Source organism: Lupinus angustifolius, chromosome LG20 (genome assembly GCF_001865875.1).
Source record: "Lupinus angustifolius cultivar Tanjil chromosome LG20, LupAngTanjil_v1.0, whole genome shotgun sequence".
Taxonomy (NCBI): domain Eukaryota; kingdom Viridiplantae; phylum Streptophyta; class Magnoliopsida; order Fabales; family Fabaceae; genus Lupinus; species Lupinus angustifolius.
Window position 1 is genome coordinate 17251676 of NC_032028.1, and position 11500 is coordinate 17263175.

Sequence of the window (11500 nt, forward strand, 5' to 3'; positions counted from 1 at the left end):
TGTCTGCCTTATTTCAAATTTATATTTGGGTTAAATCTACAAATGTTTTACATCATAAAAAGTGTCATATTTAAAGTTGACTTTTTCTAAACACATATTTCCTTTCTCATCCTATAAGAAATGTCCATATCTCTTCCCTTTGTACTAGTTTCTGTTTTGTTAGTCCTTCTTATCTCCCAAAAAAATCATATAAAAAATTTATAAACTAGAAGGATTAGTGCACTTTAAATAGTATGCTTCAAAAAAACATGACATAATAAAAGAAGTCTTCCCTTAAGTACACAGAACCCAATATATTTATGAACTCAAGATCATCATCACCAGCAACAACTGCAGTGACAGCAGCACAAGTTTCAAAACAAGACAGAACTCAGAAAACACCCACCAATGACAACTTGTTCAAAACCAGAACTTGGAGTCGAAGTTAGTTACTTTCCATGTTTCTAAGTAACCCCAGCATCAAAAACCATAAAGGGTGTCACTGATTTTTGAGTTTGAAGTGAAAGAAAAAAGAGAAAAGGGAAAATGAAGAAGAGTGAAAGTGGAGGGTATGTGAGAGCAGATCAGATAGATCTGAAGAGATTGGATGAGCAACTTCAGAGGCATCTTAGCAGAGCATGGACAATGGAGAAGAAGAGCAAGGAGAAGGAAGAAGAAGAAGAAGAAGAAGAAGAGTGTGAAGGAAGAAAGTCCACTTCAAGAACAAAGCAAGAGTGGGAGATTTATCCTTCTAAGCTTATTATAAAGACTGCCATTGCTCGTGGTACTTTTGGCACTGTTCATCGTGGGATTTATGATGGTCAAGATGTTGCAGGTATTATTATTATTCTCACTCTATTATGTCTTTCATGCATTGCACTCTCTTTCTTCGCAGTGATAATTATTTTGAAACTTTTGTGTTTCTAATCTTTTTCATTGCTAACTCTTTCCAGAAAGAAAAAAGAAAGCATGCAAAGTTTTATTGTTCCCGTTTGTTGTTTAATTTAAGATAATCGATGATCCCGTATTTAAGTGACTCAAGCTTCTTCAATTTATATATTGGTTCCTCCCTTTTATTTAACATGACCCCTTTTCCTGAAACGTATAGCGGAAGAATGACTTCCTTTTTTCTCAAACAAGATTCCATAGACATGTAACATGTTATACAATGAACAAATGCCTTTTATTTTTCAAATTTATGCCACTCATATTCATTTTAGTGTCTAACTTTCAATGGTAGTGCAATTAAGGATTAAAGAGTTGTTTGAAAATGATGTTTCAATGTAACGTTTAATTGCTTATTAGTCGGCTGCTATGAAGTATGGATACGGATACATGTGTCAGATATGATATATATCTGACACGTCGACACACATTTTTTCTAGAATATAGGATATAATACGTTCAAGGATACGTGTATAAAATAATAAAAAACACATAAAACATGATAAAATTATAAGTGTAAATCAAAATATACAAAAGTATCCAAGCAGTAAAGCTAGAAAATATAGTAGAATAATTCATAAAATTGTTTATTATCTAGCCTTAGAAACAAAAATAGTATCAATTTTATCTCCTCCTTGATGGTGATGTTGTAGATCGGAGAGTTGGTATCGTGGACCAGCTATCAGAGGTTCAATGCAGTGTGACGATATGTTGGTATGAGTCTTTGTGGCCTTTAAATAAGTTATTGTTTAACGAAAACGAATGTATCTTATTCTATTTTATTGAGAACAAATCTATATTATCCTATATTTTATTGGAAAAGAATCTGATACGTGTCTTAATATTTATTTATTTTATTTTATTTTTTTAATTTTTGGATACTCTATGGATACGTATCTTTCGTAAATCTAAGTGTATCCGTGTCGGATATGTGTCAGACACCGACACGTGAGGGTGTTCGATGAATCTGTGCTTGAGAGGTTGGATATCTTGTTTTAAGTTTTGCTTGTTCCTTATCTTTGTCAATTGTCATAATACTTGTGATTTCATTTTGTCTTATGTTCTTTTAATTTCCTTTAGTTATTTAAGAAATGATCTAAGTTGATCGTCCATGGCAATGGATATTGTATTGACTTTGACCCCAAAGTTACAAGAAGTGGAACTTTGTAGATCTTGATTTACAAAATCCGTGATTCACAAGATTGAGTGTCCTTTACTTCTTTTTCCTTTATTTATTTATTCACTTGACTTGAAAGTTATGTGTATGAACTTCATTAATATTCTTCTTTTCTGAACTTTTCATGTGTTCTTGTTTATTGCTGATGTACACCTAACTTCAGTACTATGAGGCAGTATAAGGCTGGAAAATAAAAGCAATAAATCATAATTATTGAAATTATTGACTGGTTATTATATTGCCACATAGTTATACATTTCTGTTTCAGAAAATACTCCTCTACTGGAAATTAGCTAGAGGAGTTATTCAAGTTAAATGTATCACTAATATCAGTGCCCTTTTTTAGTTTTTATGATTGTGGTGAATCATGATGTTATATGTGGAAGTGGAACATTGTTATCTTAGGTGATGTTTGGAGCATGACAGAAAAAAATTGAATAGTGTCCTGTTATGTTATTTTTGGTTCCACCCCTTTAGACTTTTAGTGGAACCAAAATGTCTCAGTTTTAAACCCTTTTGTCATGCTCTATATGCAAAACATATTTTTTTTGACAACCAACATGTAAGTTGTCCTTTGAATTTTAGACGAGTCTTTTGTGATGCGTGTAGAGATAAAAAATGAAATAGTATGATTTGTTGTAAGAGAAGTTGTAGAATTCTCGTTTTTCATATAACACTATTGTCTACAAAATATGCGAACATAAAGTAGAACTCATGTTTTGTTCTGCCCCAACACCATGCTAGCACATTTGCCAAATGTTACCTTAAAGATTCCTGCATTCTAAACTTGTCAACGTTGCAGCTTTGTATATAGGTAATAGCTCAAAGTAACTTTTGAACACATTTTCTTCAGCTGATATAATATAAAGCAACTTATCTTTCATTTTTTGTCTTGTTAGTTAAGCTCCTTGATTGGGGAGAAGAGGGTCATCGGTCAGATGCTGAAATAGCTTCTCTTAGAGCAGCTTTTACACAAGAAGTTGCTGTTTGGCACAAGCTTGATCATCCTAATGTAACAAAGGTCATATTTATGTCTTAATTATTTGCTTTTTGTTAATCATATTTCCCCTTTATCTTGTGTACTATGACATGTTTCTTATATGCTGTCATTTGCTCTATTAGTCAAATCAGATAACAAGGGAAAATAAATAAACAAACACTAAATAAGAGCATAGGGATTGATAGTATGCATGTGATATCATAACTTGATTCTAATTGCAATATCGTAGACAATTGACGGAAAATGTGGCTGACGCGATCGCATTTGTGGCTGTGGAAATTTCAAAACTGCAATATTGTAGCACAATTTCAGTTGCGGACCACAATTTAGAACTGATCATTGATTATTAACTAAGGGTATCCATGGTTGAAATGGTCATAAACTATTGGGTACTGTATTAGGGGAATTTTAACTGTAAGGTGCATGAATCTGAAGGAAATAGATAGCATTAAGTTTTCCTTCTGGTATAGTTTCAAACACTTACATGAGAAATTCCTTAACCATGCTTACTTCTAAATCCAATTTTCAGTTTCTTGGTGCAACAATGGGATCCTCAGAGCTACAAATACAAACAGAAAATGGTCATATAGGAATGCCAAGTAATGTTTGTTGTGTTATTGTTGAATATTGTCCTGGTGGTGCATTGAAGTCTTATCTGATTAAAAACCGGAGAAGGAAGCTTGCTTTCACAGTGGTTGTTCAACTTGCACTTGATCTCTCAAGAGGGTTGCATCCTTATCTATGCTTAATCTGTGTCATATAAGTTTAATATGATAAACTTCATTTCTAAGCCTTATAATTTCTTATTGTTTACTTTATAGGTTGAGCTATCTCCACCTGAAAAAGATTGTTCATAGGGATGTTAAAACAGAAAATATGCTTCTTGACAAGGCAAGAACCTTGAAAATAGCTGATTTTGGAGTAGCTCGTATTGAAGCTTCTAATCCTCATGACATGACTGGTGAAACTGGCACCCTTGGTTACATGGCTCCTGAGGTATATGGTTTGATTCGGTTAATAGCATCTCTCTCTTATGTGTCAATCTTATGGTAGTAACTTGTAATAACTCTTTCTACTCATTCTACATACCTTGGTTTTGCTACTTAAGCCATGCTCTATTGTATAACTGATTGTGAAGTGACCATGAGTGTTAATGCTCTCAGAAGTAATATAGAGGAAAGTTTCTAAAAAGGAATTCATGCTAAAATATTTACCAATAATGCTCTATCAAAAGTCATAACCATTGACAAAGCATTGATGTTTTAATCTTTCATAATTGTTTTACCTATAGTTTTTCTTGACATCCCTCTATCCTTGTTGGTTTTGGTACATAAACATTAGAAGAATCTCACGTTTTCAACTTGGAAGGTCCCATTTACAACTTCTGAGATCTATAATTTTAGCATAGCAGTAATTTCAAGATATATCAAGTATCTAACACTAGTATAGTTTTAGTGTAATAAAGGTAGACTAAGGATGAGTTTCTGTAAATCAATTTTATTTTATTCATGATCCTTACCATAGATTCTGCTTATTTCAGAATCAGTTGCAACTTGCAAGTTTTGCAGAACTAGTTCATGTTTTGTTTGAGATCCTTAATATTGGTATATTAAAACTTACCTGAAGAACTCTTTTATATTGGGCAGGTTCTAAATGGTAATCCGTACAATAGAAAGTGTGATGTGTACAGTTTTGGTATATGCTTATGGGAGATATATTGCTGTGACATGCCATATCCTGACCTTAGTTTCTCAGAAGTTACATCAGCTGTTGTAAGACAGGTATATCAATTGTATTAGGACATAACTTAGGTGTTGTGTTTCTATAGGTTCTTTGTGATATTGTTCTCCCCTCTTTGCTTATAAGAATTGTGCATTTTCTATGCCTCATTGTGTCCTATAATATCTAAAATTTGGTGTATGCATGTGTTCATGTCGTATCTTATTTGTGTCTCGTGTTGTATCCGTGCTGGGTGGTTTTTAAGTAATGAAATTGTTTGTGAAACTGCAGAATCTAAGGCCAGAGATTCCGCAATGTTGTCCAAGTACACTAGCAAATGTGATGAAAAGATGTTGGGATGCCAATCCGGATAAGAGGCCACAGATGGATGAAGTAGTGACAATGTTGGAAGCTATTGACACTTCAAAGGGTGGAGGTATGATCCCTGATGATCAACCTCGGGGTTGTTTATGTTTCCGCCGATATCGAGGACCTTGAAATTTTTATAACTATCAATCAAATTAGTCATAGATGGAAGAAGACATACACAGAAAGTGTGAAAGTGTTAGAACTGGTATTAATCACGAAAAGAAAGAGTAGAAAGATTGAAGAAAGAATGTATCCAAGATCAATTTGATCTTGAATCTATGAAATTGTATTGAAAGAAAGAGATACAAGAGTACAAGAATGAAACAGAATGTAGAAACAGAAAATAGAAGAAGAATAGATGCAAGATCAATGTGATCTTGATCCGTAAATTGTGTTATTGCTGAAAATGTGTATACAATGATGAAGAACTCCTTCCACAAGAGAGTAACTTCCCTAACTGATTTCCTAAATCAGTTCCCAATTACAACTTCTCCAAAAACTACTCTTACAAGCTTTCCCTCCTCTATTTATACAACTAATACACTAATCTAACTAACTAGTAAGGGTATTCTAGGAATTCCCTCTTTATTTAATTCAAACAACTCCTAACAACAAACCTCTTTTCTACTACCCTATGCCTACCCTATCAATACCCCCCTCTAAAAGAATCACCTTGTCCTCAAGGGGAAAGAGAATTTTGTACCCAAATTGGTTATCTAATGGATGAAATAAATGATCTAAGTAGGCATCTCCTGGAGGGTCACTAAATTTGTTCAGCTCATTTCCTTCCACATGATGCGGTAACTTCATTGTCTTGACAAAACCATTATCTTGACCTCTTGGTCCAAAAGCAAATGATTTATTACCAATATTGATAGAATTGTGTCTTCCTCCAAGCTTATTAGCCACCACCCCTAGTTGTGGGGCCCCAACTTTTCCATTCATCGTGACTCCCTGAAGGTCTTTAGCTTTCGAAATCTCATTATCCCCCGTTGTTGATGAAGTGACAGATTGTACACAAGTAACAGCAACTGAAAGACTTTCCTCCTCCTTTGCATGAACAGAAGGAGAGTTAACACTTGAGCATGGATTTTCAGATGATAATTTCAAAGGGATGCTCTGATTCGTAGCTTCTTCCAAACTCTTATTCTCCATTTGATTTTTTTGTTCTATCAACAAGACTTTCTGCATAATTTCAGATAAGGAATGTAAATCATACATTTTTACCTATGCTTGTAATTCCTTCTTGAGCCCATTCAAGAATATTCCTTTCACCAATTCTTGATCTATAATCCTCAAGGTCCCACCATACTTCTCGAATTCCTCCACAAACTCCTCTACTGAACCTGTTTGTTTGAAAGATAACAACTGTTCGAATGGATTCTAAATCTTAGATGGTTGAAATCGGTGAATCACGACGATCTTGAACCCTTCCCAATTGGGTCTCAGAGTACACTTCTCCCACCATTGGTACCAACTCAATGCCTTCCCCTCAAGTGCCATAATGGTCACTTGCATCTTCTCATCTTTCGACAATTCTTTCAACTGAAAGTACCTTTCCAATCGGTGAGTCCACTCGAATGCGTCATCGCCAGCAAAAATCGGAATCTCCCACTTCTGCCATTTCTCCTGCCGGTGCGCATCCTCACCACGTTCTTGTTTCCAACTATCACTGTCTCGTGTCATATTTCGCATAAACACAATTAACTAACAACCAATCCTCAACAAGAATTCACACAAATCCCGATCTGAATTTTCTGGATTTCCGGCAAAAATTCATGAATTCCTAATTTCTGAATTTCCGAATCTAAATTTCTGAATTTCGAATCTGAAATTCTAACACCAAACAGCAATAGCAATAGCAGTTTTCACAATCTGAATTTTTTTTTAACAACAAAATTAAACACAGCAGTTTTGATGCGGTGATGTGATTTTGGAATGCTTGAGGAAAGTTGAATTAGTCTATCAATTCGAAACAGAATAAATTGATAGTTCTTTCCCTAATTAATTCACACGAATTGCCAACCATTCACAACTGAAATCATATGAAATTGAATTAGTAAGCCCTCAATTCGAAACTGAATTTTCCAATTTACCTTGGAATGCTTCCTCTTCTCTCCTAGTGTAATTCAGCAATTTCCAACATCCAAACCTTAGCATTCAGATTCTGACTTCGTAAGATCAATGTGATCTTGATCCGTAAATTGTGTTATTGCTGAAAATGGTATTAATCACGAAAAGAAAGAGTAGAAAGATTGAAGAAAGAATGTATCTAAGATCAATTTAATCTTGAATCTATGAAATTGTATTGAAAGAAAGAGATACAAGAGTACAAGAATGAAACAGAATGTAGAAACAGAAAATAGAAGAAGAATAGATGCAAGATCAATGTGATCTTGATCCGTAAATTGTGTTATTGCTGAAAATGGTATTAATCACGAAAAGAAAGAGTAGAAAGATTGAAGAAAGAATGTATCTAAGATCAATTTAATCTTGAATCTATGAAATTGTATTGAAAGAAAGAGATACAAGAGTACAAGAATGAAACAGAATGTAGAAACAGAAAATAGAAGAAGAATAGATGCAAGATCAATGTGATCTTGATCCGTAAATTGTGTTATTGCTGAAAATGGTATTAATCACGAAAAGAAAGAGTAGAAAGATTGAAGAAAGAATGTATCTAAGATCAATTTAATCTTGAATCTATGAAATTGTATTGAAAGAAAGAGATACAAGAGTACAAGAATGAAACAAAATGTAGAAACAGAAAATAGAAGAACAATAGATGCAAGATCAATGTGATCTTGATCCGCAATTTTGTTATTGCTGAAAATGTGTATACAATGATGAAGAATTCCTTGCACAAGAGAGTAACTTCCCTAACTGATTTCCTAAATCAGTTCCCAATTACAACTTCTCCAAAAACTCCTCTTACAAGCTTTCTCTCCTCTATTTATACGACTAATACACTAATCTAACTAACTAGTAAGGGTATTCTAGGAATTCCCTCTTTATTTAATTCAAACAACTCCTAACAACAAACCTTTTTTCTACTACCCTATGCCTACCCTATCAAAAAGCCACTTAGAGAATGAAGAGTTAATGGTTCTCCTCATTTTGCTTTTGTTGGGCTATAATTTTTGTAAAGCTAATTGTGCTCCTCATTTCACTCATTTTTATTTCTAAGTCAGTTATGCAATTGACACTTAGTAGCATTGATTTGTCCAATACCAATATCAAAATCCTAATGCTGTTGGTGTTCATCTGTTATGTTGTATTTTTTGTGTGTACCTTTTGGATAAAAAATCAATCTCTTTTAGATTGTGTAGTTGCCCCACCTAATAAGTGTCACTCGCAATAATCGAACCATTGACATTTGGTGAGATCTAGCGGAACGTTATACCACTAAACTAATATCTTGTTAATTGTTATTTCCTATTTGCTCATGCACACATGACCTTTAATATTTTTAGTGTATGGTTCATTAATCATTACTACCCAGAAAGCATTTTGTTCTATAAAGAAAAAAATTTCAATTTATTCAAACTATGTCTTATTACAAATTATTATGGCCATGCATGTTGCCCTTTTGGTAACTCTATTTTTCTAAACTTAGTCCCATTTTATTATTATTATTATTTAAAATGTATAAAGTGTTATGTTTGAAATATATTTTGGTATTTTATGTTAATATTGTATTGGTCTAGTAATTAGTTTCAATTCACTTCTTTTTGTATAACAAACAATTATAGTAAATTCAAATTCCATGACTAAAGCATTTTCTACATAATAAGTTAGTTAAATTTTTTTTGTAATTTTAACTCTATCAATAATTTATTCAATCAATGAAATACACGTTCATATCGTTCATGGTGTGCTTTTATCCATCGAACTTTCAATATCCAAGTGTAATTTGGCGAGCAGTTACATTGGCATTATTATAAGAATCACAACAAATATGTGGGATTTACATGATTGTCTTTAATCTGAAACTATGACAATTTCCCACCATAGAGACATTTTTCTACAAAACCTAGTTGAATTAAAATCACTCTTGTTGAAATCAAGATATATGAATAGTATCACTCTTGTTTTTCCTTAATAAATGTATTATCTAATGTCCATTAAAGTTGCAGACTAAACAAAAAATTATAGAAAAGCCCTACTTGAATTACAATGATGTTTGGGTCACTCCATTTGGTGGCCCTTTCTGCTCTTTGAAGCCATAAACTTTTGACCCAAGAAAAGTACACCTGAAATTTGATTCTGCGAAGTGCAAAGCAATAAAAACTGTAATTGGCACTTAACAAATAATCATCACCAACAACAATAACAAAAATGATAATAATAATAAATGCATAAAAAAATAATTTCAATATATACTTACACATTTTTATTTATTAAACTAGTGCTTCATTCTCATAGATAAAGCAAGTTTATACTTTTGACCCTCCCTAGTCCTTAGTGGGCTAGTCCCTATGGAGGCTCTCCCCTGTATATAGATATCATTAAAGTAGTTATAAAGTATCCATATAAATTATCTCCTCCAATCAATAAAATTATGATATATATCAGATTTAATCATTTTCTATAAAAATATTTCTAAAAATAAATAAAATAGTATACGTGTCATACTTCTACTGCCAAAAAAAATAAATTATATTCTGGAATAATAAGATACTTTATTCTCTGTAAAGTATAATACCAAGGAATTGTGTCCTAGTTTATGTGGAAAAATACTGGAAGGGAAAATCTTTTTTTCTTTAATGAACTTTGTGAGAAAATGAAATAGTGCTTTTAAGCTAAAGTTCTAAACTCCATTGCTTACTGCTTTACAACTGCAAACAACATTACATTACTTAATTATTGAGTGGGAATTCTAAGCTTGAATGAGCTATATACTAAATATCTAGTAACATTAATGAAATTGTGATTAATTATCATAAACTTACTAGATGATTAAACGAGTAATCAAATATTAAAAAAAAGAAGAAGAGATTCAACCAATTTGTACCTATCATTATATATTAGAAAATAAAAATTTGTAATTGTGGCTGTTTTCTATACTAAATTTACAAAACACATAAATATATAATTATTTACTTCAGTCATTTTGTATCGGACAAAATACATAACTCATATTATTGTTTTTTTTTTAAGAAAAAGACCGGTCTATTACAATATGAGACATTGCAGAATTCAGAATCACAAATTAAAATGAGATATTGCTCAAGAGAGAGTGAGTGGGGTGGGGAATAGTTATGGTAACACATTAAAATTGAAATTATTATTTATCTAGCTATGTGACAATGACATACACAACATGTCGCATTCACTAAAAATACACAAAGGTGCAGCACTACAACTTTTTGAAGGTGATGTTAATGTATCAACCATTCATCGAATAACAGTTGCCAACACTTTCAAAACATATCCAAAAGCATTTTTACTTCTTTGGTGCCACTCTTCCCCCTTTATTTCCTATTTCCTTTATTAAAACTCTTCCAACCATTGGTTTTTTTCTTTTTAAGTCCAACAATTCCTCCTCATCCTCCATTCAACTTTTTCTAAAGCTAAAAGAAAAAAAAATACTTGGACGAAAAATATACCATAAAGTTCTAATCTCCAATATCATAACACTTAGGCTCTTAGCTTTTGGGTGAAGGAATTAAATATTACAAAGAAAGAGCGTGGGAGAATTTGATTTGTCCTAATATTCAATACCCCACCTACCGGATCCAATGTATATATAATACCACCATCTGAAAAAATAAACCCCAACAACTCTAATGTTCCTAAGTTATGAGATTAGGGGTAGATTAGAAGGGGTAGTGTTGAAATTTCAAAGTGGTAGTAGTTTTATGTTAGAGGTACAACACGAGGGCTTCCTAGACCCATCATAATACTACTTTCACCAAGTGGTAGTGGTTTAATTTCACATTTGTGAATAATGGGTAATTTAAAATTTTATAAGTAGATAAATATATAGGTTTATTGTCTAATACTTTTGATGTTACACCAATTACATGTTAGCAACTATTCCGAATAATCTCATAAACCAAATACAACGAGGATATAAATGGGTTATATTTGACCCAATCCGTTCTTTGAAATTAGTCAGAGTTGACTCACATATTTGAAGATAACATGCTAATGTTTCTTACTGTTTGCACATAATGACCTGTTAGCCAAAACTGTTTACAAGGTCACCAACCTCTTTGCACAATTATATCTAAACACGTTAACGACTCCATGCTCCTATTTACTTACCCTATACACTTTATATCAAATTGAATATATATATATATATA

General features: G+C 32.6%; 1 protein-coding gene across 1 annotated transcript; it reads left to right on the forward strand.

Moving 5' to 3' along the window:
* On the forward strand, nucleotides 261-5829 carry LOC109335353 (serine/threonine-protein kinase HT1-like). Its single transcript, XM_019571493.1, has 6 exons — nucleotides 261-814; nucleotides 3001-3122; nucleotides 3631-3827; nucleotides 3923-4097; nucleotides 4748-4882; nucleotides 5112-5829. The coding sequence occupies exons 1-6, from the start codon at nucleotides 526-528 to the stop codon at nucleotides 5316-5318; spliced, it is 1125 nt and encodes a 374-aa protein (XP_019427038.1). The 5' UTR covers nucleotides 261-525; the 3' UTR covers nucleotides 5319-5829.

Excerpts from the sequence above, each read along its gene's own strand:
- LOC109335353 (XM_019571493.1), top strand. The coding sequence starts at position 526 with ATGAAGAAGAGTGAAAGTGGAGGGTATGTGAGAGCAGATCAGATAGAT. Across the intron at positions 3,123-3,630 it reads ATCATCCTAATGTAACAAAG|TTTCTTGGTGCAACAATGGG; the intron begins GTCATATTTATG and ends TCCAATTTTCAG. Across the intron at positions 4,883-5,111 it reads CATCAGCTGTTGTAAGACAG|AATCTAAGGCCAGAGATTCC; the intron begins GTATATCAATTG and ends GTGAAACTGCAG.